Below are 27,818 nucleotides of genomic sequence, written 5' to 3'. Positions count from 1 at the left end.
ACAGAAATGATTGAGTACAGATACAAAATAGAGGAAGAAGTGAGGGCTATGCAAAGTGAAATAAAGCAAAATGTACAGGGAACCAACAGTGAAGGGAAGGAAACAGGGACTCAAATCAAAGATTTGGAACAAAAGGAAGAAATAAACATTCATTCAGAACAGAATGAGAAAACAGGAATTCAAAAAAAATTAGGGGAGCCCTGGCTGGTGTGGTTCAATGGACTGAGTGCCGGACTGCAAGCCAAAGAATCACCAGTTTGATTCCCGGTCACAGCACATGCCTGGACTGCAGGCCAGGACCCCCATAGGGGGCATGCGAGAAGCAGCCACACATTGATGCTTCTGTCCCTCTCTTTCTCTCTCCCTTCCCCTCTCTCTAAAAATAAATAATTTTTTTTTAATGAGGAGAGACTTAGGAACCTCTGGGACTTTAAACAATCCAACATTCAAATCACAGGGTATCGGAAGGAGAATAGAAAGAGCAAGAAATTGATAATTTATTTGCAAAAATAATGAAGGAAAACTTCCCTAATCTGATGAAGGAAACAGACTTTCAGAAAGTCCAGGAAGCTCAGAGACTCCCAAAGAAATTGGACCTAAGGAGGAATACACCAAAGCACATCATAATTACATTACTCAAGATTAAAGATAAGGAGAGAATTTTAAAAACAGGAAGAAAAAAACAGATAGTTACCTACAAATGAGTGCCCATAAGACTATCAGCTGATTTCTCAAAAGAAAAATTTACAGGCAAGAAGGGGCTGGAAAGAAGTATTCAAAGTCATGAAAAAGGCAAGAAACTATCTCCAAGATTACTCTATCCAGCAACACTATCATTTAGAATGGAAGGGCAGATAAAGTGCTTCCCAAATAAAGCAAAGTTAAAGAAGTTCATCATCACTAAGCCCTTATTATGTGAAATGTTAAAGGGACTTACCTAAGAAAAAGATCAAAAACTATGAACAAGTCTGGCCAAGATGGAGGCGTAGGTGGAAACACTGTGCCTCCTTGCACAACCAAAATTAAGGACAACAAAGATTTAGAAACAAACAAACAAAAAAACAGCCAGAACTGACAGAAAATTGAACTGTACGAAAGTCCGATAGCCATTCATCCGGATGGGTAAAAGGGGTGGAGTTGGTGGCTGGCAGACCTGGGCACGCAGGTGGCATGGGGCCCTCTCTGACCCCGCCCCCACAGACAGCATCACAACCCAGCAACTAGGTTGCCCCGCCCTGGTGAACACCTAAGTCTCCACTCCTCATACGTAACAGGTGCGACCTGACCAAAATATTATGACTCAAACAGAAGAACAAATCAAAGCCCCAGAGCCAATACTTTTAAGCAACCAAGAGATAGACAACCTATCAGATGCACAGTTCAAAATACTGGTGATCAGGATATACACAGAACCGGTTGGCTTTGGTTGCAAATTAGATGAAAAAATGAAGGCTACACTAAGTGAAATGAAGAAAAATGCACAGGGAACCAATAGTGATGGAAAGAAAACTGGGACTCAAACCAAGGGAGTGGACCAGAAGGAAGAAAAAAATGACCAAACAGAAAAGAATGAAGAAACAAGAACTCAAAAAAATGAAGAGAGGCTTAGAACTTCAAGGACATCTTTAAACATTCCAACATCTGAATTATAGGGGTACCAGAAGGGGAAGAGGAAGAGTCACAAGTGAAAAACTTATTTAAACAGATAATAAAGGAGAATTTCCCCAGTCTGGCAAAGGAAATAGACTTTCAGAGAATCCCAAAGAAGGGGGACCCAAGGAGGAACACACCAAGGCACATCATAATTACATTAGCCAAGATTAAAAGGAAGGAGAGAATCCTAGAAGCAGCAAGAGATAAGGGGACAGTCACCTACAAAGGAGTTCCCATCAGCCTGTCCGCTGATTTCTCAAAAGAGACCTTACAGGAAAAAAGGAGCTGGAAGGAAGTATTCCAAGTCATGAAATCCAAAGACCTACAGCCAAGATTGCTCTATCCAGCAAAGCTTTCATTTAGAATGGAAGGGCAGATAAAGTGCTTCTCAGATAAGGTCAAGTTAAAGGAGTTCATCATCACCAAGCCCTTACTATATGAAATGTTAAAGGGACTTATCTAAGAAAAAGAAGATAAAAAATAGGAACAGTGAAAGGACAGCAAACTCACAGTTACTAACAGCCACTCCTAAAACAAAAGCAAACTAAGCGGACAGCTAGATCAGGAACAAAATCACAGAAATGGAAATCATATGGAGGGTTAGCAAGAGGGGAGTGGGAGGAGAGAGGGGGAAAAGGTACAGAGAATAAGTAGCATAGATGGTAGGTAAAAAATAGACAGGGGGTGGTTAAGAATAGTCTGGGAAATGTAGAAGCTAAAGAACTTACGACACATGGACATGAACTAAAGTGTGGGAATGTGGGTGGGAGAGGGTGTGCAGGGTGGAGGGGAGTGAAGGGGGGAATGGGACAACTGTAATAGCATAATCAATAAAATAAATAAATAAATAAATAAATGCCTTATACAATAGCAAAAAAAGAACTTATGACATATGGACATGAACTAAAGGGGGGAATGTGGGTGGGAGGGGAATGAAGGGGAGAAATGGGACAACTTTAATGGCATAATCAGTAAATTATTTAAAAAGTAAAAAAAACTATGAACAGTAAAATGACAATAAACTCACAATTATCAACAACTGAACCTAAAAACAAAAACAAACTAAGCAAACAAGTAGAAGGGGAACAGATTCATACAAATTCACATGGAGGGTTATCAGTGGGGAGGAGAAGGGGGGAGAATGGGAAAAAGGTACGTAAAATAAGCAGCATAATTGGTAAGCACAAAATAGGGGGAGGTTAAGAATAGTAGAGGAAATGGAGAAGCCGAAGAGCTTACACGTGTGACCCATGGACATGAACCATGTGGGAGAACACTGGGGGGGGGGGGCATGCAGAGCAGAGGGGGAGAAAGAGGGGAGAGAAAAAAGGAACAACTGTAATAGCGTAATCAATAAAATATACTTCTTTTTAGACATTCTTAAAAAGATTTTATTTATTTGTTTTTAGAGAGAGGAAAAGAAAAGGAGAAAGAAAGTGAAACATCAGTGTGTGGTTTCCTCTCATGTGCCCCCCACTGGGGACCGGCCTGTAACCCAGGCACGTGCCCTGACTGGGAACGGAACCACTGACCCTTTGCTTCCCAGTCCGGTGCTCAATCCACTGAGCCACACCAGCCAAGGTCTAAAATATACTTGAAAAAAAAAGGAAAGTTATGGGCCAATAGCTTCTCTGCACCTTAAAACCCAGATCTCTTGTCAACAGAGAACAGCACGAAGAGTCCTTAGAGAGATGCTGCTTCCATACGCAAATCATAAGGAGCACCAGAGACATGAAACATGACTAAAGACTTTTGTTCTAAGGACTGTCACTAAACATGGACTTTTTAACCATGCATTCACATGAACTAGAAAAAAACAAACTCTAGAGTGAAAAGAAAACACAATCACCGAAACATGAAAATAACGACAGGGCCCATGTCTTCCTCCTCCTGCAGCCACAGGGCCTGACACCCTGATGGAGCCTCAGTCTGGCTGGTGCCACCTGTCCCCGCAGTGCCCTCCAAGAAACAGGCTCAGGGTGGGGGCAGCTAAAAGGTGGGGCAGGAAAAAAAAGGAGATTATCGAAGACAAAGCTTTTGCCATAAAGAATAAGAAAGGAGCAAAGCAAAAGAAGTTTCTCAAGGCTGTTACTCATCAAGTTAAATTTGGTCAATAAAATCCACTTCAGGTAGAATGAAGTGAAGCTGAAAAGAAATTGAAGATAACAAGAAGAAAGAATTGCAAGAGTTAAATGAGCTGTTCAGAACTGTAGTTGCTGCTCAAAAAAATAAGTAAAGGTGCAGATAAGTGTAAGTTCTCTCATGACCTCATTCTGGAGAGGAAGCGTGAGAAGGGAAGTGTTTGTTTACATTGATCCAAGAGATAAAGAACTTGAAAAAGATACTATGGACAATTGATTGGGATGGGGAAAAAAACTGGAAGTAGTAGTGAACAAGAAGCACAGTGAGCCCTGGATGGTGTAGCTCAGTGGACTGAGTGCTGGCCTGTGAACCAGAGTCCCTGGTTTGATTCCCAGTCAGAGCACAAGCCTGAGTTGTGGGCCAGGTCCCCAGTAGGGGGTGCAGGGGCTACACACGGTGACATCCTTCCGAAGAGAGGAGTACTCGAGGGCGGAAGGCTAACTGCAGTGGAGACGCATGACCAACGCGACCTCCGCCAGGTGAGCAAGGTTCACAGCAACAGCCATGCGGATAATAACACACTTTCGCCTGATGAGAATGCCGCTCCACTTCTTTCATCTTCCTCCCAAAACCTAAAACTCCAGTCTGTCAGGAAAATGCCGGACAAATCCAAACTGATGCTCATTCTACACAGTACCTGCCAGCACTCCTCAAAACTGTCCAGGCCATCAAAAACAGGGAAGAGGCCCTGGCTGGGTGGCTCTGTTGGTTAGCACATCGTCCCAGTGCACCAAGGTGTGGGTTTGACTCCAGGCGGGTACATACAAGAAACAACCAATGAATGCCCAGATGAGTGGAACAACAAAAGTCAATGTTTCTCTCTAAAAAAAAAAGGAGTCTGAGAAACAGTTGCAGCCTAGAAAAGCCTAAAGTGGTGCCTTAGCATGAAAAAAAGGGCATAAGGTATAAACAAAGGAAATCTGAATAAAATGTGAACTTTGCTAATAGTAATGTATCAATATTGGTTCATTGTGAAAAACATGCCATAACTAATGTAATATGAAGAAACCGAGTGTGGTATATATAGGGTCTCTTTGTGCTATCATCACAATTTCTCTGAAAACCTAAAACTGTTCTAAAATAACATTTTTTTAAGTCATACTGGGGAGTGAACTCAAAACTCTTTGAAAGGCTTATCCAGTCTCTTCCTCACCCCCATTCTCTTTTCAACCCTCTGCAGCTGGGCCTCTGTTCCCCATTACAGTAAGTACTTCCTTTTTTTTTTTAGTATTTTATTGTTTATGCTATTACAGTTGTCCTACTTTTCTCCCTTCGCCCTCCCTCCACCCAGCCACCCCCTGCTTCCATAATCAGTCCCCTCACTGTTGTCCATGTCCACAGGTCCTTCATATACGTTCTTTGAGTAAGTCCTTACTTAATTCTGTCACTAGGTTCTTGGAAACTGCCTTTAAGCAAATGACATATAAGAAAGCCCATTTTACCATGGGCTGATTGATATAAATAAGAAGTAAGTTTCTATGGCATAATTCTGATCACATAACTCCTCATTAAAGACCCGACAGCTCAGGGAGCAGGGTGGGAACATGCAGCGGGAACCCACCCTGGACAGGATGCGCTTCCAGGGCCACTCATCCCCACCCCGACTCACTCACACTGGGGCAGGTGAGGCACCCAGTTCACCACATGCACATCTTCAGGATGTTGGGGGAAAACCCAGGCATCATGAGGAGGACGTGCAAACTCCACCCAGACGGCAGCCACAGACAGCAGCCCTGGCCAGGAATCCATGTTTCTTCCCCTCGTCAATGTTAGAATGAAATGATGTTGAATGAACGACGTTATTCAGGGACCCGCTGCACTCTACTGCAGTGGCTTGTGTAAAGGTTACTGGAAACCTTCCGGTTGCCAAATCCAGTGCTCAATTTCCAGTTTCCAGCTAACTCCATTTCTGCCTCTTAGGCAGCACTCGATAGATGACCACTCCTTCCTCCAGTACTTACTGTCTTCATAAAGTGTTTTTAAAAGATTTTATTTATTTTTAGAGAGAGGGGAAGGGAGGGAGAAAGAGAGAGACAAACATCAATGTGTGGTTGCCTCTGGGCACCCCCTACTGGGGACCTGGCCCCTAACCCAGACACGTGCCCTGACTGGGAATCGAACCAGCAACCCTTTGCTTCACAGTCCAGCACTTGATCCACTGAACCATGACAGCCAGGGTCAGTAAGTACTTTCTTTAGTCCCTGAAGACACCTGTTTTTCTCCAACCACCTACCCCTCACCTGCAGGAATGGCCCCAGTCAAGGTCCTGGGATCATCTCTCTAGCCACACCCTTTCTCATCTAGGTCATTTCGCTGCTTTAAAAACCACCCCCATGCAGATCACTCCCACATTTACATCTCCAGCCTGGACAAAAGCTCCAGATTCTAGCAGTTGACTTTCCCTCCTTAGTCTTGTCATATCAGTAAATGCCACCATCATTCAGCTAGCCTCTAAAAATTAAAATCTAAGACTCACTGGTGACTCCCTTTTTTGCCCCCTTACACCCATATCTAATTCATCAGCAGATTCAGGCAAATTCTACTTTCAAAAATGTACCTGCAAGTTCCCACCAAGTCGATAATAGCTGCTTCCTAAAAGCTCTTTTTTTTTTTTACTCTTTTTTAAAAAGATTGTATTTATTTATCTTTAGAGGGGAAGGGAAGGAGAGAGGGAGAGAAATATCAATGTATGGTTGCCTCTCGTGTATTCCCTGCTGGGAACTGGCCTGCAACCCAGTTATGTACCTTGACTGGGAATTGAACTGCAGTCCTTTGGTTCTCAGGCCCGTGCTCAGTACACTGAGCTACACCAGCGAGGGCTCCTAAATGCTCTTGAGCTTCCACACTTACACTGCTATTGTAAGTTTTCCAGATAGCAGCCAGAGTGAAAGGGAAATAAGTGTATCACTATATCTGATGAAGTCACTTCCCTGCTTGTAACTTTCAAAGAGCTTTCCAGGCACTGAGAAGAGGATCCAAGCCCCTGAAGAGAACTGATGGGGCCCTACTTAACTTGGCCTCCACGCCTCTCTTGGTCGCCCACTGTGTTCTGTGCTAAATGTCACTCCATCTGATTTTGCCACACTCCCTTTGCTGTTCCTGGAACATGTCAAGCTCATTCCCAACTCAGGGACTTTGCTTTTGGGGGTCCCTCTGCCTGGAACGCTTCTCCTCTACGTCCCTATGGTGCTCACTCCATTTCACCCAGCTCCCTGCCCAAATGTCAGAAGCTCTTTCAAACACCTGATCCAAGCTGGTCCCACTGCCCCATATCACTCCATCCCTTTACACCAGAGGTTCCTAAACTTCCCAGTTCATGGCACCTTTACTGTCACAATTATTTTTTTTTGAAGTGCCTCTCAGCCAAAATAAAAAAACGAACAAGCTAATTAACAGTTCTGTTCAAATAGTAAGGGCCAAATGAATTACTAAGTATTTAAGTCCTAATAACTTAGTGGCAGTATGAAAAAATAACACACATAATTAGAAAAATATATGTATTTCATTTTAAATGGCCACAATTACTTACAAATGAGATGTGTGTGCCTGCTGGGTACTGAAGTGTTCTCAAACCTTGGAGTTGGACTAGACACCACACAACATTCCACATTTGATTTTTCATGGTACTTATGTTTGACCACAGCAGCCACCAAAAACCCAGCTTCGAAAAGATATGATGGGCCCTGACCGGTGTGGTTAAGTTGGTTGGGTGTCATCCCACAAAGCAAAAGGTCGCAGGTTCAATCCCTGGTCAAGGCATAACGGTGGGTTGCGGGTCAGTACCCTGTTGGGGCACATACAAGCAGCAACCCATTGATGTTTCTCTCTCACCCCAATGCTTCCTCTCCCTCCCTCCCTCTCTTCCCCTCTCTCTAAAAATAAATAAAATCTTTTAAAAAAATGATATGATGTTAACCTGGCTGGTGTAGTAGCTCAGTGGATTGAGCATGGGCCTGTGAACCAGAGGATCGTGGTTCGATTCCCAGTCAGGGCACATGCCTGGGTTGCAGGCCAGTTCCCGGCAGGGGACATGATACATTGTGTGTCCTCGGCAGAGGCAACCATACATTGATATTTCTCTCTCTCTCTTCCTTCCCTTCCCCTCTAAAGATAAATAAATATTTTTTAAAAATGATATGATGTTAATATCAAAAGGAATACAGCACCATCTAAAGTTGAAACTAAATACTCTCAAGCTAAATGTGGTGTTCCAAAAGCCCCCACCTATCTCTGTGTTTACCTTCAAAACACTAAATGGCCCAGTGTCCCTGTGAGTTCACTGCACTGCCCCAGAGTACGTAGGCAAACAGTTTGGGAATCTGCTATTAACATTTTTCATCCTTCTAATACCATTTGATTTTTTCTATTAATATATTCATTGCTTTATTGGATGCTATTTCCACTAAAATGTAAGCTCTTTGAGGCAAGGACTTTGTCATCTTTATGCTATTTTGCAGGGACCTGGAACAGCACCTGGTGCACAGTTAGGTGTTCAGTGTGTTAAGTTTCCTATCAGGAAACTTACGTTGAAGTCTAGCTCTACCATTACTTTCCTGTGTGACAAGTTACTTCCTTTCTTTGGGTCTTAGTTTCCTCATCTATAAAGCAGACTTTAATGTAAATATCTCATGGGGTTTTAGAATATGCAAAGGCTCTTTCTGCCTGTCAGTACTTTCTATGGACCCAGGATTTTTTCTGTAAGTAGTTCCTACTAACAGTCAGACTGAAAGGGCACAAAGGCAGCTTAGTTAGGTCCGTAAGTGGGCGGCACACTGACTGCAGTCACCTTGAGGGCCTGCGTTGCGTCCGCGCTCTCACACGGCGTCTGTCTCAGGACTCCGTCCATCGGGGACTGGCGCACCTTCATTCCCCATGCTATGTATGGAAACTTTAAGGCATGGTCTGGGGATTTCCAGCTACAGGCAGTCTTCTCGGAATCTTTTCTCTCCTGAATCTGGCACGGAAGCTGGCTGTCAGCAGCTCTTCGCCAAACTTGCCATCACACAGCCCCTCTCCGGCCACAGCTTCCTGCACTTCCTCCTCTCTCCTGCTTCCCCACGCCCACTCTGTCCCTTCTTCTATGTTCGTCACCAAGTCCTATATATTCTCTCTCCTAAGTATTTTATTTCTTGATCCTCACCTGAGGACATGCTTATTGATTTTAGTCGGGTTGGGGGTAAGGGAAAAAGAGAAACAACAATTGGTTGCCTCTCTTACGTGTCCCAACCAGAGACTGAACCTGTAACCTTAGGCATGCACGCTGACCGGGAATCAAACTCGAGCCCTTTTGGTTTACAGGGCAATGCTCCAACCAGTTCAGTCACACCAGCTAGGGTTCTCCTAAATACTTTTATATCTCGCCCCATTCCCTACCCCCTAGCTTAGGCCCTGAATATTTCTGGAAAGCACATTACTGATTTCCCTGCCTCCATTCTCAGCCCACCGATCCATCATGTCAATGCCTAGAAGAAACGAATCTGCACGTGTCATTCCTGTGCCTAAAATCCCTAAATAACTTCCATCACCTTTGGACTAAAACCCAAGCCCTGGAGTATCACATACAAATGAAACCAAGGGTCCTTGTGGCTTTGATTACATTTTGTTCTAAAACCCAGCTCTAGAAATCACCTCTCTCTTTCTCTGTGCTTCAGAGACATAGCTTTTCCCTCAACAATCAGGACCTGACTAATGGTCACACAATGGGGACCTCTAGCAGGCTAAAGATAACATCTCAACCTATGTTTCAGTTCCTGAGCCCTAAGGTGGAACCACCCCCTGGCTACTTTTCCATGAAACCAGACAGAGGGATGCCAGAACAGACCTCAGAGCTGTTCTGAAGACCTGAATGATTCACTGCCCTTACGTCACCTCTGATCAGCTCCCTGCAGGACCCCAAACTCCTAACCCAAGGTATCTAGTGATTTCTACCCTGCAGCCCACACACAATTATGGAGTTCAGGCTTTTGAGCATTAGCTTCCAGTTCTGCAGAGCAGCACCATTCATAATAAAAGAGCCACCCCACAGCAATTCTCAGTGTTTAGAGTTTGGCTCTGCTAGAGCCGACGAGCTCTCTCTGCTCTGTAACATAAGGACCTTTGTGATTACCCCCAGACTCCCTCTCCAGCACCATCTCCCACCACCCACTCCCGCCTCCAATCCAGTCCCACGCACCCAATCCAGTCACACCAAAAGGACTTATGTTTTTAGATGTTGCCTCCTCACCCTACTCCTGACTCCAGGTGTATTCTAACCACCCCTCAATCCTACCTACATGGGAACTACAAACTCATCCTTCAGGACCCAGCTCAGGAAGCATCTCCTTCAAAAGTCTTTCTCTGGTCTTCTCCTTAGATTCTCACATACCCAGTGCTTCCCTCTATCAAGGCATTTATCATAGGAAAATTACAACTGGGTTTAACTCTTTTTACTTGCCTCACCTCTTTAGCTAACCAAGGACTGATGTCTCTTCTTATGGCCCCCACTTACCCCAACATATGGAACAAACCAAGCAGTCACTAACCCCACACTGAACAACAGTCACAGGGCAAAAGCTCAATGCCATCTCCGGGTGCTTTCTTGATGACCACTTTTCACACCTACAACTGAAAGCATTTCCCAGTAAGAGTCTACTTACTAGGTCAACCAGAGTAACAAGCGAAGCTCGATCTGGATGTGTAAAAGGACGGAAGTGTTCCATTTTTTCTTGCAAATTCTGAGCATTGCACTGAACATCTGATATAACCAAAACCCTTCTCACGTGCTCCATTAACTAGCCAGCGACAGCCCCCCGGGCTCCTTCCAGAGCCCAAGCAGCTGTGTAGCACGAATCGGATCCCCTGCCCCTGCTGACATCCCTGGGGCTGAGTGTATTTGGGAATTCAGATCTAGGAGGGAACTACAAAGAATAGCATATTACCTGCACCGTATATTATACAACACCCCCAGCAGAGTCTGAGCCAATACCCAGTAATCAAAACTTTAATATTTCCACAGCACAATTTATGAGTAGTAACACTTTGAGAGATAAATAAAGCCTATAAATAGTCTCATATCAGTCAAGCAAGTCTTACTGCCAAACTGAGTGTGGGCCAAGTTTAGAAAAAATTTTTTTCAGTCTTCTGAACTGCTGATAAAGGATTGAGGATGGGAGTGAAGAGCACAGCCTGACATATGTACATGCATCAGAAATGACTGGAGTGTATGTCTACACACACATATACACGTTTACCAACACACACTTATTTATATTTATATAGACACATACATATAAACACATGGGAAAGTGTGGAAGAGCATACATCAAATGTCAACAGGAGTCCTTTCCCAGTGACAGGATTTTTCTTTTTGCTTATAGGTACTTTCTAAGTTAGCTAAAATAATACGTATATTATTTTATATATACATGTACACACACACACACACACACACACATATCCAGCACTATTTTCTGTTTTCAGTTATATATACAAATAGGCTTTGGAGTCAGACTTAGGTTCCATTTCTGGCCCGGCCACTTACTAGGTGTAGGACCCTGAGAAAGTTGTCTGACTGCTCTCTAAGCCTCTGCTTCCTCAACTTAACAAAGGTAAGTTATCTGCTTCATATGGTTACTGTCTTCCTTTCCCATGGTGAACTTGAGGCTCTCTCAAACAGCACGGCCAATCCAGACCTGTTAAAGGCCCAGGTCTACAAAACGAAGACAGGAGGGAAGGCCTCAGTTTCAATGCCTTGCAGCCAGGCCTACCACTGACTTGGGGCCTGAGCTTTTACTAAAACACCACACCACATACGGAAAAAAAGTAAATTCAACCCCAAATCCAAACACCCCGTTTCTTTTGAGAACAGTCCGAGAAGCAGCAACATTTTTTTCTCAATTCAATTGCTCCTTCTCTCTCCTCTCTTGCTCTGCTTCCCCCTGCAGGTCTCCTAGTTATTTGTAGGTACAGAGACCAGTGCTGCCCAATAGAATTTCCTGTGATGATGACAATGTTCTGTAACTGCACTGCTCAAAACAGTAGCCACTGGTCACACTTGAACAACTTAAAAAATGTGGCCACACGGGATGAGAAACTGAATTTATTTTATTTAACTAAATTAAATGTAAATAGCCAGTGGCTACCATATTGATCATTACCTGCCCAGATCTTGTTCTTTACCTTCCACAACAATCATCAGCCATCACAGTCAATTCTGAAGGATGCCGTCCAGCTCCACCTGACCTCAGTCCCTCCACTGTCAACTGGGGGTTTCTGCAAGATGTTCTTTCCAGAGGTGGGTCCCAGGTAAAACAGTGCTTTGCCATCCGGGCCCTCTCTGTCACTAGCACCATCTTTCTCCCCATCAGCCAGGTTGGCCATCCTGCCAGTCCTCGCCCCTCTCCTGGGGTCCCCAGCGCCAGTCATTCATCTGGTCCCTTCACTCTCACAGCGGCCTTGCTCCAGGCCGTCCTCTCCTCACCCGTTACCCCAAGAGTCTCCAAACTGTGAGGTCCTCCCACTTCTTCCTACCAACGCAGTCTCCAAACCAGGCCAGACCCAAACCTGACTTCATCTCTCCCTGCCCTAAAACTTGCAGCATGACACCACTGCCCACAGGTTAATGTCCAAACTGGCTGGACTGGCATACGGGGCCCACACTGGCCCTACGCTCTCTCACCAACCCACCACCCAGAGACTGCTCAATCTGAACAGACTGGTTCCAAGTCATCAAACTCTACTCATTTGAGAACTAGTATTGCCAGATAAAATTCAGCACACCCAATAAATCTGAATTTCAAAAGGACAATAGTCTCTTCTGACATACTTATATCAAAAAAAGCAATTATTTCCCCGCAATTCAAATTTAACTGAGTATTCTATAGTTTCATTTGATAAATATGGCAACTCTGTTTGGAACTAAAATGTTCACCAAAAATGTAGTCAATATCTCTAACAAAGATCAGGTTAAATTTGTCTTCACTTCTTTCTGTTAAATTTCTAAATACTCTTGAGCCATACAATATGGGATGATGAAGCCATACAATAATCAGGGAAATAAGCTGAGCATTATTATTTCCCCTTCTTAATTCATAGGAACTCAAAGGGAAATAAGAACTTTGCTAGTTTGAAATAAGGCCAGCTAATTCAGAAACATTTGCAAGTATACATCAGACAGTGCAGATCTTGAAAATTAATTGTGACTATCAATGAGATTAAGTCAATGTGGTAAAAAAAAAACATGGGTGTCATTTTTGTCACATTTTCATAACTTTACTTTCAATGAAACTGTTTTTAAAAAAATAAACAGACTGGCTCCCCAGGCACGCCACCCTCACTCGTGCCTCCACAGGAGGCCACACATCCTTCTTCACTCTCCAGCACACTAGTGCTCGGTAATCATTTCTCTGGATTCTGAAGGCTTCTTATCCACACAACTTGTTTGAGCAAGTTGTAACTTGTTAAGAGAAATTAGAGTGTGTTGGGAAAAGCCTTGGGCTCTGGAATACAACAGACCTGGCTATTTTACTGGCTCCATCCACTACCTCATATGAAATCTCAAGCAAATTACTTAATTTGTTTCCTCATTTGTGAAATAAGGATAACACCACTCAACTTACAGAGAGGCCAATAGGAAAAACAATGAAATTTCAACAGATCGGGAGCCTGGCACAAGGCCTGGCACACAGCAGCTGCTGGGGAGCTGCCGGTCCTTCTCCTTCCGCTCCCCCTCTGCAGCCCCCCGCGGCTCTAACACCGTGGCCACCGCTCATCCAGGACCCTCTAATAGCTAGCTATTGGGCTAAGTGTTTCATATGTGACTTCCGACCGTGGGCCTCATTTCTACAAATGAAGTTACTGAGGCCCCGAGCAGAGAGCAGACAAGTCCACGGACACAGAGCCAAACCCATAAATGGCACTATTGACAGTAAAACCCAGATTTGCTGGACTCCATGGCATCCCCTTTTGCAAACATGAGCACGTCTACAATGAAACTATGAACTCTTGGGTGTAAGTACTATGTGAATAGAAGGGTCGGGTCTGTTCAGATAACAAAGTAGACATACCATCACGGTCCCCACAGGATGTGTGGGTGTGTGGCTGTCATTGCTGGGTGGAGATCTCGTCCTATCCTTCCTGAGCTGCTACTAGACAGGTCTGGGAGGAGGTGTCCCTTCCTAGCTTCTCAATCTCTGGCCTTCGCTTCCATTCCCAGCACTGTAAAATAGGAGACTGTAAAATACTGTGAGCAAAACAGCTGAGAGTTCACACTGGCAGGAGTAAGTGAGCTGGTTTGATGCTTATCAGTGACACTATGTTGTGCACAGAGCACCAGGGAGCCATCCCACAGGCTCCATAAATCTAGGACAGGGCAACACGCACCAGCAAGAGACATATATTCAATACACAGGGACGTAAAACGATCCAGATCCGACCACCCAGAACCCAAGTCAAGCTGAACTCATTTTGACAATGACAGTAATATCACCATGAATACTATTTACAGCAAAGATTAAGGCTTACTACCTAGCAGGCATGGCTCTAATCACTTTACAAATGTTCTTCCCCAGCACTCCATGAGGTAGGTGCTCCTATCACCTATACTTCACAGGCTAGGAGATAAACACGGGGAGGTTGAGTAACTCGCCAGGAACACATAGCAACAGATAACACTACCAGGATTCAAACCCAAGGAATCTGGGTCAAGAGTCTGTGCTCTTAACCAGTAAACTATATTAACTATTGGAAAAGCATGGAGTCCAGAAAGCATGTCTGGCAGAGGAAATGATTTCGGCAACAAGACATTGGGGTACACACTCAGAAATCAGCAAGTAGTATAAATAAGTAGTAAAGCTTCGTTTGGGAAGCACTTGGTGACATAAAAGCGGGGTCTAGGGGTCTGAGCGCAAGCACTGGATTCAGACAGACAACCTGAGGTCTACTCTCACCTCTGTCACTGACCAGCGGGTGGTCACAGGCACGTTACCTGCCCCATCTGAGCCTCAGTCTCTTCCTCTGAAAATGGACATCTGCTCACGGACCTTCTGTGGCCCAGTGTGAGGCACGCACCCACAGAGAGAGCTTCATATAATAATGGCAGCTGTTGATAATAATAGGCGTAACAGCACACAGCACATAAGGCAGGGAACTCTTGTGAGAAGCCCTTAACACGGGGCACCCAGCAGTAAAAAGAATGAAAAGAATCCATTTCTCCTATTTCAGCCTGGCCACCACCCCAAAAAGTTCTATTACTTTCTTAAAAGTCTACCATATTTTTAGGTATTTTCTTTCTTTTCAGTCTTTTTAACATTTCCCATTCTCTCATGGCTTAAAATAAAAGTACCATAGAGTCTGGCATTTAAGATGAGAAGACATCACTAAAATCACATCCTGTGTCCTGCAAACTCTTGAGCTCTGGGCTCAAACTTCAATGTGCACTCTGTGCACATCCCACTTAGGTTAGCAAGGACTCAATACAACCTGTTTAGCCTTCAAGGAGGGAGCCGGTGCAATGACGCTACTTTGGGCAATAGGAGGCTGTAGTGGTGACAGGCTATTGGCAGGATGACTTGACTTTTTCCTTCACTCTCTCCCTTCGGTGGGCTTCCTGTGAAGTGCCTGTGGTCTGGTGATAAAGCTGAAAGAGAAGTGGACAGAAGCAGAGCATGCTCGAGGAGGAAGGAGGCAGGAGTAGTGCAGGCTGAAAACACTCCGGGCTATGAACGGTTAGGTCTCTAAGGTTCAAACAAAGGAGGCAGACATTTTTGAGCACCTACTGATATACAAAGCCTTAGTGCGGCATTTGGGGAGGAGAGAGGGTGCAAAGTGCCAAGAGCAGCAAATTCAAGCTTATAAAAAGGTAGCTGAACGAGCAGTTAACAAACAGATGAAAAAGCACAGGGGTTTATCCAGACATAGTGAGCAGTCAAGTGTGAAGTCAGGGGAAATGAAGGTCAGTTGGGGCAGATAAGACTAGATGCCGGGGGCTAAGCCAGGTTGTGCAGAACTTGAACTCCAGGCTAAAGAATCGGAACTTTATTCTGTGGGCAACAGGAAATGATGCAACATTGAAGTTCACATACAAAATAGTAAGGCATGATAAAAGTTATGTTCTAAAGAGATCCCTAAGGGAGAAAGAGGCTTAAGGGAGGAACATTCATCACTATACGACTCCTGGTAAGAGGATACCAACATGACTACAGCGCTTTTTTTTTAATTTAAAAAAAATTTTAAATCCTATCATTTTAAATGGCATGACATGCTAATCCATTGGAGATGATTGGAGCAATAAATAGAGACTGAAATTTAAAAAAAATTTAAATTGCAGAAAACGAACAGAATTTGGTTATTAGACATAAGAGGGGAGAAAAGAGTCAAGGATGGCCAAGGTTTTTAGTGACTGCATTAATAGAAAAGAAACTAGAGGGAAGGAAGGAGTAAAAAAGAAAAATGAGTGTAGCTATTTGGAATGAAAGAGTCCAGGGCAGGCCCTGAAGACAGCAGCCAGTTTCTAAGCTTTTGAAGGGATGAATGTGCAGTTCCTACATGAGTCTCCCTAATAAAGCACCCCTACGCAATCCAGCATTCCTGAAGTCCTGTGTGACCTCTTCTAGGAGGCAAAAACATCCACCACCATTTTACAGATGGAAGAAAGGAAAGTCAAGAGACATGTCTAATGTGGTGCCAAGTCGCAATAAAGAATATAAAAATAAAAATATCCAGGCCACTTAGATGTATACTTTGTTCAAATCCTCGTCATTCACAGTTGCCGGCTTCAGTTCACACATGCATCACTGGGCGAACCTACAAACTTGTTATAGTGTATTTCAAGAAGCAAAGAAAACACGCAGGTAAGCTAGCCTCTAATTTCCAACACCCTTCGCTCTAATAAATACTAATGCCTCCCTCTTCCTGAACCTTCCGTCCCTGAGGATTTTTCTGCGCAAGGCTCCACTGCTAACTGAATGCTTGTGGGTCATGTCACTGGCTCTCCAGGCCTACTGTAGAATTCCAAAACAAACTGTTTTCTGAAGGAAGTCTTTAGGGGTTTCTCCGGTTCTAGAAACAAACACAAGATTAAATGGGACAAAGAGGGAAAATGGAGAAGGGAACAACAAAAGAAGGAAGAAAAGTGAATGCCATTCTCCGTTGTTTAAAGAAACAAAGTGATTCAAATGAATCACTTTGGCAGCCTGCAGAGCTTGCCACAAAGGGGGAGATGCCGGGCAGGCAGGTGGTAATTCTACCTGCAGGATAAACATCTAGGAAAATCGATTTTCTCCGGGTTAAGAGGATGTTGGTCACACAGACTTCACTTATTGAGAGACAGGCAGACAGACACAGAGAGACAGAGAGACACACCCAGGGGCTATTTTCCGACATTCTCTCCAGCTTCTACCCTGATAACCTAGGTTACTCTTTATGCTATGCTGAGATATAAATAGCATCCACTTCCTTTCTCAGGCCAGACTTTAAGCTTTGTTTCCTGGGTCCAGGGGAAAAACTACCGAGTTACTACAAAGCTGCCTCACTTTGAATCACCATGGAATAAGAAAACCACTTCAAAAGACCAAAATGTGTTTGTTACTACAACTTTGGTAAATTGGTCCAGAATTGCCCCAGTGGGACTTGTGAGTGGCTGTTTCCTTTTTAGTGCATAGCTCGAAATCCTCCAAGAACACAGCTCCGGGACTTTGCATGTGCCCAGGACGAAACGCAGGTGAATACTTTACAAAATGACATGCATATACTCAGCCATATGCAGAATTCCCCAGAGGGTTTTCTGGATAACAGCATCTTCAGTTGTTAGACCGAAATAAGGAGGCATTTCTCTTTATAGCTTTCTAAGGAAAGGAAAAGCTATATAAAGAGCAGTTATGTAAGTGAAGAAACAGAGGCCCTCCTTACCTGCAGCAGCTACTTGTCCGAAACCAATGCAAGGTCTCAGAAGCTGGAGAGGCCAAGAGAATCAGATAAACAGGCTGCCACTCACTGAGAAGCATTACATCTCACTCCAACCTCACAACGTAGCTCACTGGTCTGAACTTGAACACATGCACTCCAATCTAAAATTAGCTGCATTTCACTTTCTACCACAATCCCTACCAAGCTTGCCCTGACACCCTGAACTCAACAGAGACCAATCAAAGAAACACATGTTGGAGAGAAGCATCAAAGTGAGATCTTTCCTTTCTCTACCAAGGCAAAGGTGAGGAGTAAAGACCCGATTCACCTTGTCCCCCCCCAAACCTAGTCCTTTAAGGCGCTCTTACTCTTGGCTCGCTCTGCAAAGACCATCTCCTACTGGGCCGACCCTACACTCTTTCATTTCTATTTATGGACAGTTGGATTCTTGGCGGGACCGACTGCTCCTTGGGCGAGCCACATTTCTCCTGATGTGCATGACAAATGGAATTTCTAAGCAGCTTAGGCTGGTTCCCCAGGCTACCAGGAAGTAGATATTTTGATTATGTGCGTGTAGGAAGAACCAAATCCACTACCTGTTTCCCTTGGGGCCACACAGAGGAGGCCCAAAGGTTCCTTCTACCTCTTTTAGAAGCTGTGACTCTCCGGAGGCCAGAGCAACTCAAAACACAGCTGACCCAAACGGACAGAAATGGGGGCTTGGTGCCATTTCTTCCCAATTTCAACTTAGCAATTAATAAGATAATCTACCATCACCACCCCTTGCTGTAAATATGATGATGGGAACCAAGCATTTCAAATCAAAAATAAAACCAAAACCTTGACAAAAATGTCTTGCCAGCAAGTGGCTACTTTCCTTTTATTTTCTGAAAGGAAATGAGTGATGCTGAGATACCTGCAGCACTTATCACCCGGGGGCAGATCCCCAGCTTCAGGGCTGTGCTGACTTCTCACAGAAGACCCCTCTCTACTTAACAGCCTGGTTCTGGTGTGCTGGCTGAGGACACAGAACCCGCCTCTTCCTGTGGCCATTGGGCCTATCCTCCACCCACGGTCTGGATCCCCGCAGCCTCTTTCCAGGGACAAGGATATGTTCTTCATCTTAAACTGCTCTACACCATCGCCCAGAATGTCATGGCAACTGAAGCAATAGCTGTCCAGCTGTCCCAAGATCAGCACTTCAAGGGAGCTGAGATAAACCCACGAAAGATGCCAACGGTCAGCCCCTCCAGGTGCTGACCACCTCTTGTGGTGGCTGCAGCGGCTGCAGTGAAGGAAAAGCATACGCACTGAGGCAGTCCTTGGCTCGCCCGGCTTCCTCTCATTCTACAAACTCGTGCGACATGCCATTCTGCTGCCCCTCCTAGTTTCCAGGACCGGTAAGAGGCAGTGAAGTGCTGGCCCACACTTCACGCAGCTACTCGACAGACTCTTCATCTCTAGCAAACGGCTGAGAAAAGGGGCACAAACGGGTACTAGCGGTCACGCCAAAGCTGCCCGTAACTGGAGCCACATGGGCACGCCCAGGAGGAAAAAACACCAGGGCGCTGGACAGAAAACACAGGTCTGCAGGTCTTCCCAGAGCACCCGACCGACCCAAATTTCGGCCTTCACCTCGCGCTCTCCAAAAGACGATCCGGCTCAACAATTGACTTTTTGTGCTGCACGACATTATCCGCCAAGGGTCGGGTGGAAAAAAACCCAGGCCCTTCACCTGTAACCGCATCCTGGTCTCCACTCCCAGGGAGGACAGGGCTGGCCTGGACTCCGGCTCTGCGCACAGCCCGCTCCATCATCCCAGGGGCGGCCAAGAGAGCCACAGAGGCCAGACACGCGCAGCATCCCTCACGCAGAGGGAAGGTTCCATCGCGGCGCCTGCACCCCCACGCAGGCCAAGCTCGGAATGTCAGGAGAGGACTGACGACACTGCCTGGAGAAGGTTAGGATGGAGAACCTGAGCCTCGGAGAGGGGCAGCGACGGGCCCCAGGTCACAGAGCGAGGTAGAGACCGTAAAGCTCCTTACGGTACAACTCCGGCCTCGGGATTCCAGAATACGCCGTCGCTGCCCGCCTGCCCTCGTCACGCCCGACCGAGAATAACTAACATTCTCCCTCGGAACTTCGGCCCTAGTGTCTCCGCCTCCGCAACGCCAGGACCTCGGTCACTGCCCCGTGCGTCCACCGGCCAAACCGCAGGCCCTGCCCACCTGAGGGCCGGGCTGCCGCCGTCCCCGGCCCAGAGCCCCAGCCCAGCTTCCCACCGCCCGCCGAACCTGCAGAGCCTCGCTCCCGAGAACCCGCGGCGGCGGACATTTCCCTGCTGCTTCCTCAACCTCTTCATCTCGCCGCCGCACCACCCCTCCCTTGCCGCCCACAGAGGAGTCCGCCCCCTCGTGTCACCTCCTCCAATCAAAGGCGGGACAGCTCTGTGGCCCCGCCTCCCAAGGTATAATAGAGCCCGCCCCTGCAGCCGGGTCTCTTCCAATCCTCACCGCCTCTTTCGAGATGGATACTTGCCTCCGCCAATTCTGGCGCACCCAGTCCAGGTGCCTAAGGCCGAGTTCCAACCCGGCGGCGGGGGTTCGGGTTCGGTGTGCTGGTAATGAGACAGCCACAGGAACTCCGGATTCGGGGTCCCGGGATCCAAGCCTGTGGCAATAAAAAGGAGGAAATACTCAGCCACGGGCTTGAAGAACTGGCTTCACCTGTGCATGACTGTATGACCGTGAGCAAATCGCCCAGCGTCTCCGTATTCTCCAAGCCTGCTTCCCTGTTTCCCTTCACGCACATGGTAGGTCCGTGATTCAAATGCAATAATAAATGTGTAACCAAAAGTGCCCTTCTAAAGTAGACCCGTGCCATTCCTCCAACCTCGTGGTAAGCGTGTGCCAAGTCCTGTGCTTCATAGGTATATTACCTCCTTAATCCTCACAACAAATCTGAGCGGGTAGGGAACTATTTATCGTCCCATGGCAACTGAGCTCAGAGTGGTGAAGTCTAAAGTCACAGCGTGAGAGGCAGAGTGGGAACTCAAATAGATGTCAGTACTAGGGAGTGGATAGGATACTTTAACTAATCTCCATCAGCAACTTGCAAGCCACTCCAAATAAATACATACTCTAAAAGCAGTGTGCTTGCTATAAAACACTCCTTCAAGACAAGCCCTCGGATAACCCCTTAACCAGATCCCAGAAATTATTAATTCTCCTCTGCTTGCCACTCAAACCCAGGTCTCTCTGGCTTCCAAGTACTTGCTGTTGCTTCCTACTCTATCTTGCCTGCATCCCTTGTAGAACTGCATGAACCTGACCAAACTAAAATGGATTTGCAAGGGCACAATAAATTAGGAGATCTGGGTCCTAGTCCTGATGATGGCACTGCCAGACACATCTTTTAAATTATTTTCAGCCCTTGCATGTTAACCTATCCCGGGCCTCATCCGACTCTCATAAAACTCTTGGAACTGTAGATAAAGCAAGTTCATGTTTTCACTGTACAAATAATAAGGCCAAGGCCTGAAGAAATAAAATATATTATGCACATTCACAGCTAGGAAGTGGCAGAGCTGGGATCTGAACTGAAATCTCTGGATTCCGTGGGCTTTGGAGTTAGGAACTGTGGTTCCAAGTCTATTACCTCAACTGATCAATGACCTTTGGTAAATTATTTACTTTCTCTGTGTCAGTTAATTCATCTATATAACAGAATATCTAGTCTTTATTACTGCTCAAAGACTGAACAGGAGAACATGTTTGTTGTACATTGTCTAGATATCTAGAAAAATGTCTGATACATAGTAGATGCTAATTAATGTTAACTAATTCTTTTCTCTAACTGCGGTCTCATGACCAAGGTACTTCTGCTCCCTGGCTTTTTGTGCTGCACCTTATCCACCAAGGACTGGGTAGAAAAAGCCTAGTTACTCTCATCTGTAACCCCATTCTGGACTTCAGCCCCTTTATCGAAAATGCAAGAGTTGGGACTGGTGGATATCCAAGAGACTGTCAGCTCTGAGAGTCCCTTATCACTCAGGCCCCACCCTAACAATTGCTCAATGAAGTTGAGTTTGTAAGTTTCCCTACTGATTACTCCAAGTATGGGCCCCAGAAGGAAAAGAATAGGTACAGGGGTTGACAGATAACTAAGCCTAAAAGAGGGAAGTCATCCTCCACTTCTCTCCATCATTCTCACAGCCAGGTACCAAGCTCTGTTCATCTACTCGACACATTTATTAAGTGCCTACCACGTTACAGATGCTGTTCCAAGCACTGGGGCTAGAGTTGTGAACCCCCAAACTCATTGTCCCCATGGCGCCGTCATTCTCACTTGTTTGATCTCTCCAGTCCATCCTCTCTTCCCCATCACGAGTACCAGGCCCTGGTCCAAGCCTCATAATTTTAATGCCTAAGCATTGCAAAACTTCCCATCAATCTCACTGCTGTAGGCTCTCCCCTTCTGTGCCAGCTGCCAGAGGAACTTATTCTAACATGCAAATCCTGCCTTGTCATTCCTAGGATTAAAACTCCTACAGTTCCCCACAAGCTATAGGACAAAGTGCAAGCTTTTTGCTGGTTATTTAAGACCCTTCATGAGCTGCCTGTACTGATTTCTCCCGACTCAGTTCTTTCCACACCCTCCTCCCATCAGATTACCTGTTCTTCCCTCCAACTGCCTTCTTTTCTTGTTGCCTACCTAGAAAAAAAACTCCTTCATCCTTCGAGCTTCGGCTTAAACATCACCTCCTACTCAAACCCTTCCGTGAATCATTTATATGAAACAGGGTGGCTTGAGCTTAGGAAGCATTTGAGCAGAACTCAAGAGCTCAGACTCTGGAGGAGACTGTTAAATCCTGTCTAATCCTGGCTCTGTTGTTTACCAGCTATGTGCTTAGGCAAGGTATCCTCTCTGAGCCAGTTTCCTCATTTGTAAAATGGAGACATTGATCAGACATACATAGCTTGTAGGGCTGTAGTAAAGAAAATGAGATAACGTGTGAAAAGTTCTTAGAACCATGTTGAACACACAAGTCAACAGTGAATGTTAGCTAAGTGTGAGCTGTCTTACTTACACTGAAGGAGGAAATGTTTCCGAGGTACTATGAGCCTAGTACTTTCCCATTTGTCATCCCATGAATTCTCACAGCTCCATGAGATAGTCTTTACATATGGAAGTCTACAAAACCAAGGTTCAGAGAGGTAAGGTGGTTTGCCCAAAGTCACACAGCCAGGAACCAGCAAAGAAAGGTTTCAAATGCAAGGGGCTGTGTAGCTTCAAAGTCCATGCTCTTTGCTGTTTTTATTATTTTTACCCCTCCTACAAGTACTACTAATAATTATAAAACAAGTTATCCTTACTAGTTGAAGGTTTGGAGAAAAAATTTCCCCCACTTACAGAATAAACTTTAAACCCCTTAACCAGGCACACCCCAGTTTGCATCCAAGGGCGGTCGCCTTCCTGGCGCACCCCACAGACGTTCATCATGCTCCACAGAAGGAAACAAGTAATAGAGTTGGGTGAACGCCTAAGCCCCAGCACCTGGTGGCTCAAATTTGCATGTTTTCTGGCTGATCCTCTGCTCTGTGCAAACTCTCCTTTACCAATCTGCCCAGCTGATCTCCGGTTTTAAACAAATCCTGCCCCAAAAGCCAGTGACGTCTCACTGCTACACCAAAGCTAGACCATTTTCTCAGCTGAACTGGGGGACAGAGCAGGGTTCATGGGCAGGAGGGCCCATCTGTCCGACTTAGTTTTAGCTGTGCCTGGCAGAGAGAGGGGAGATGGGTCTCTAGAAGCTCTTGACCCCGCCAACTTGTGAAGGATCCAGCATCAGAATTATAACCCACCCTGTGCAGCCCTGCCCAGAGCCAGGAGGACAAAGGCCTGGATCCTGCTGGACTTAGGATTCAGGTCCAGAGACAGGAAATTTGAAAAGCAAACACCATGGTCGGCTGGTGGCCTGAGGGCCCCATGACCACATGACAGCAGCTTTCAGAGGGCACAGAAACCAGAGTGTGAGTCCAGAGTGTGGAAAGTCAACTGGGAGTGGATAAGTGCCCAGCCACCCTCCCCAAGAGAGCCTGGGGTCTTACCTACCTGGACAGGCCCTGGCAACTTCCTGCAGGAACATCCTGGTGTGTGAACCAAAGGGCAGCTGGAATACAAGGCTGAGCTCTGCTGTGTTCAGCCGGACAGTCACATCTGAGCCTGCACAGAGAAAGCTGAAAGTGAGCCTTTGAACATCAGGAAATTAGGATGGGTGCATTTTCAGGTTAGAGTCTCCAGAATGGAGAATCAACAGCCCAAGCTCCCAAAGTCCCTTCAACCCTAAAAGAATTCACGACAGGCTGCTTGCTGCTGGAGAAGTAAGGGAACCCTCTGTAGCCTCGGCTCTCACTCCGTAGAGGACTCTCAAAGCTTATTAGTTCTTTCCACAGCAGTACCACACAGAGCTGGAAGAGACAAGTTCCCTGACCTGTAGTCTATCCCCCCACAAGTGGAATGAAAAACACATGCAGGCAGACAGGCGGGATTGTCCATCAGCCAGTCTACCTGCCTGGGCCAGGCATGGGCCAGGCACCAGGAATACTATGGTGAAGAGAACAGTCATGGCCTGTCATCAGGGGGCTAGCCTGGACGGTATCTTCTTCATGGCAAACCCTAGCCCCGGGCAGCCACATGGGGAGTACCCCAAAATGTAATTTAAAGTAGGAGCACTCTAGCAGAGTGATCAAGAGTGTGGGCTCTAGAGCCTGGGTTCTGAGTTTGAATCTTGGTTCCACCACCTACTAAACTACTCCATTTCTCTGAGCCTCAGTTACCTGATCCATAAAATGGGGATGAAAATAGTGATAACCTCATAGAGTTGTATGTCAAGTTCTCAGCATAGTGCCTGGCACAAGGTAGTCACTGACTAAATGTTCATTGCTATTACTACTACTGGTACTGTCTGGCAAAGAAGAGAGCCATTAAATAAATAAGTTACTCCAAGTAATTAAATCCCTGTGAAGCTGGCAAGGATGAGAAAAAAGGCATGTGTATCAGAGATACACCTTCAGGAGTTCAACAAGGCTTCTTGAAAAAAGGTAAGTGTGAACGGAAGCCCGGAAGGATGAGTAGCTAAGTCAGAAGAGGCATGAGGGCTTTTAGAAAGAGGGGACAGCATGTGCAGGGCTCCGTGCTGGGGACTTGTCACGTGTGAAGTGACAGCAGCAGTTGAGAAGATGCTAAGCCCAGCAAGCAAGGAAGCAAGTGAGAGGAACTGAGGGCCAGAGTGGGCACGGCGGGTCCTGTAGAGCCTTGCTCGCTACAGTGACGCTACCAGAGTGTGGTCTGACTTCACCCCCAGGCCCCGTACCCCCACTGAAAGGACCACTCACCAAGAATGTAGACTTCACCATCTGGGGATACTGTGGGGAAGCAAAAAGGCCCTTAGCAACTGAGCACCCTGCCCCCAGCATTTGCCTAGTGCCCCGCCCCCAACCAGGGCAGAAATGACCTGGGAGCTCCTAGGAGAGGGACTCATGCCCCCAGCCCTCTGTGGCACCTTCTTCCAGCGTAAAATCCCGTGAGACCGGCACTATCTGGTCCAAAGAGACATCGTCCCCGGTAATGGCCATCCTCCGGTGCGTGTAGAGGAAGAGACTAAGGGCGGGAAGCAGAGGTGAGGAGAGGGCCTGGTGGCCGGTGGCCATCCCTCAGGCCCACACGGTGGTGCTGGGGGTGCCCAGCTATGCGCAGTCCTCACGCCCTCTCTGTCCGCGGTACCTCTCAGAGACTGCAGTTCACGGGGAGGTCATCAAAGCTGAACTTGGGTCATTTCGAGGAGCCTCTGCCTTGTGAGTAGAACTCGAGCTTGATCTGCCCACTGTGCATTTTAACACTGCCTGTGACAGACACGGTGCAACCTACCCACCCCCTTCCCACCCGAACCCCAGTCTCTCTGTCTGTAAAGTGAGGGTGGTGGACTGGAAGATGTCCAAGGCCTGTTCTCCCAGCTCTGAGACCCTGAGGTTCACTGGGTGGTGGAGAGACCTTGGACAAGTACTAGTATTCTCTCTGCGTAGTGTGTGGGTGTTACCGGGCCCTTTTTGTGTGCTTCGGAGTGTTTTACACCCTTTACAAGTGAAAATTCACTTGAGTCTGGATAAACAGGTACAGAGGAGTAAGTAGAACACCCTGCTCTAGGCTGCGTGGCTTGAAAGTACCAAAGCCTGGATTTGAACCCAGGCAGTCAGGCCACGAGACTCAAGATCTGGGCCTGGGTGTTAAAATGCCTCTTCTTCAGAAGCTTCCTCATCGGACGTTGAAGATTATATGACCTAATACATCTGAAGGTCTTAGGATACAGCATTTCAAAATTATTAACTATCATTATTATACTTATTCCTGAAGACTTGGACTGTGCCCCAGAGGGATGATTGAAGTTCAGCTGGAAGGTACCGTGAAGAATAACCCCATGGCCCAGACAGGCAAGGACCGAACACCCCACTTACGCGTGTTCCTGGCCTCCCCGTTCCAGGCGGTAGCGCACAAGCCCCAGGAGACGGCTCTGCCGGCTGTCTCCCTCACATAGCACACCTTGCACTGCCTGCCGTTCAGGGTCAAGGGAAACCACAGGAAACAAAACAGAAGGCCAGGGCTCTCCCAACCCAGCCCGCCGCACCTTCCCTGCTTTGCCCTGGCCCACACAGATTCATGGTGTGGCCTTAGGTAAGTTGCTTCACCTCTCTGAGTCTTCCCCATCTGTGAAATGGAGATAATAAATCCCAGCTTCATAGGTGGTTGGAAGAAGACTCCAGTACTCAGTAAGTACTTAGTAAATACTATTTTTCTTCTCCCCTGATGGCTCAGAGAGAAGGAGGAGGGCAGATAGACAGATACGTAGACACATAGACACGTACACACCATCTATTCCACTTCTCAAGACAGGCAGGCCCTGGGGCGGGAAGCTCAGCTTGGGAAGGATATGATGATACAATATTCTCCCTCAGCCAGAGTCTCCTGGATGGCCACAGACTGGTCCATGCGGGCCCCTGCTGAGCAGACAAATGCTGAGGTGTGTAGATGGGAGCCCCCTTGAGTCAACAAGTAAGCCAGGAGGTGATGGGGCTGCCTCCGAGGGCTGAGGGGCAAGGAGAAGGAGCCCTTGTGCAGCAAGAGTGACCGTCCTCCCTAGGACGGGCTTTGTCGCGTTTATAAGAAGAGGGGTTGTCTCTTTGCCCCTGGTGGGGTGTTCAACTTGGTGTCCCGCCAGGAACATCTGGAAGGGTGTCCAGTTGTTCCTGAGAGGGGTTCAGTCTACTTGTGGGAAGTGGGGTCCCTGGTCCCAATAATGGAGAGGGGGACACACAGTCCCACTGCTCCGAGGACGAGGCTCTGCCTCCCTGTTGGGGAGCGCTATGAGCCCTGCCGGCCCCTCTTTGGGAACTGTCAGTGCTGCGTCTGCGTGGGGTTGGGGGAAGCATCCTGTTCCTCTCAGGAAGGGAGGGGCTCATCCTGGACTAGGCTCCCAGTCCTGTTCCACTTTCCTTGGAGACAGGAAAAGTGTCCCACTGCTCCTTGGCCCTCAACCCCACCCAGTAGGCCCCGTTGCATCAGCCGCAGGCCAGGGAGGTGTCTGGTTCTGGAAGTGCGAAGGACAGGGGTCCCACCCGCAGCTTGCCCACCACCTCCTCCCCAAGCTCTGCCCTGGGCTCCCTGCTCCCAGCCCACTGTCATTGCCACCTACCTCCTGAGCTGTCACCGCTGGGTGTGCAGGACACCGTGGCTCTGGGCCTGCCAGTGACTACGTTTCCCAGCAACCCTAGCGCGCCCGATGGTCGCCCAGCCTGCAAGTCCCAGCATGCCTGGGTCAATCACAAGGGGGTGGTCTCCCCACTCCCATTAACCCCTTAGGGCCTCGGGTGCGCTGGCTCCGTCTTCCTGAAAGGTTTTCCTAATAAATGCCCTAACCTCCACCCCTGAGCCTCTAAGTCACTGGGCCAGATTTCCCCACCCAGGGCTTGGAAGGAAGATGGCCACAGGTGCCTTAGAGAAAAAAACAATGCATTTTTATTTGCTCCTCAATTCCATTCTTCTCATCCTCAATCCCATTCCTCTCATCCAGGTGGGCCAACTCTGGC

The 27,818-nt window shown here is 46.9% G+C and overlaps 1 protein-coding gene across 4 annotated transcripts in view; it reads right to left on the bottom strand.

Moving 5' to 3' along the window:
* The window catches only part of INPP5B (inositol polyphosphate-5-phosphatase B), a 53,054-nt gene extending 25,574 nt beyond the window's left edge, over positions 1-27,480 (bottom strand). Inside the window, exons 1-6 of one of the 4 annotated variants that reach the window (XM_037032504.1) lie at positions 27,425-27,480; positions 26,665-26,732; positions 26,190-26,284; positions 25,074-25,103; positions 23,791-23,901; positions 20,215-20,346 (exon numbers count right to left, since the gene is read on the bottom strand). In XM_037032504.1, the coding sequence (XP_036888399.1) occupies positions 20,215-20,346; positions 23,791-23,824 (166 nt within the window). In that variant the 5' untranslated portion in view covers positions 23,825-23,901; positions 25,074-25,103; positions 26,190-26,284; positions 26,665-26,732; positions 27,425-27,480. Of the gene's footprint in view, positions 1-19,970; positions 20,067-20,214; positions 20,347-23,790; positions 23,902-25,073; positions 25,104-25,240; positions 25,339-26,189; positions 26,285-26,664; positions 27,226-27,424 lie in introns of those variants that run through there. The other 3 variants (XM_037032501.1, XM_037032502.1, XM_037032503.1) reach the window with 3 other exon arrangements.
* Positions 27,481-27,818: the final 338 nt, after the last annotated feature.

Source organism: Sturnira hondurensis, unplaced genomic scaffold (assembly GCF_014824575.4).
Source record: "Sturnira hondurensis isolate 20B ecotype Veracruz unplaced genomic scaffold, ASM1482457v3 Scaffold0021490, whole genome shotgun sequence".
In the NCBI taxonomy this organism is placed as follows: domain Eukaryota; kingdom Metazoa; phylum Chordata; class Mammalia; order Chiroptera; family Phyllostomidae; genus Sturnira; species Sturnira hondurensis.
This window is presented reverse-complemented; position numbering and strand designations above follow the sequence as displayed.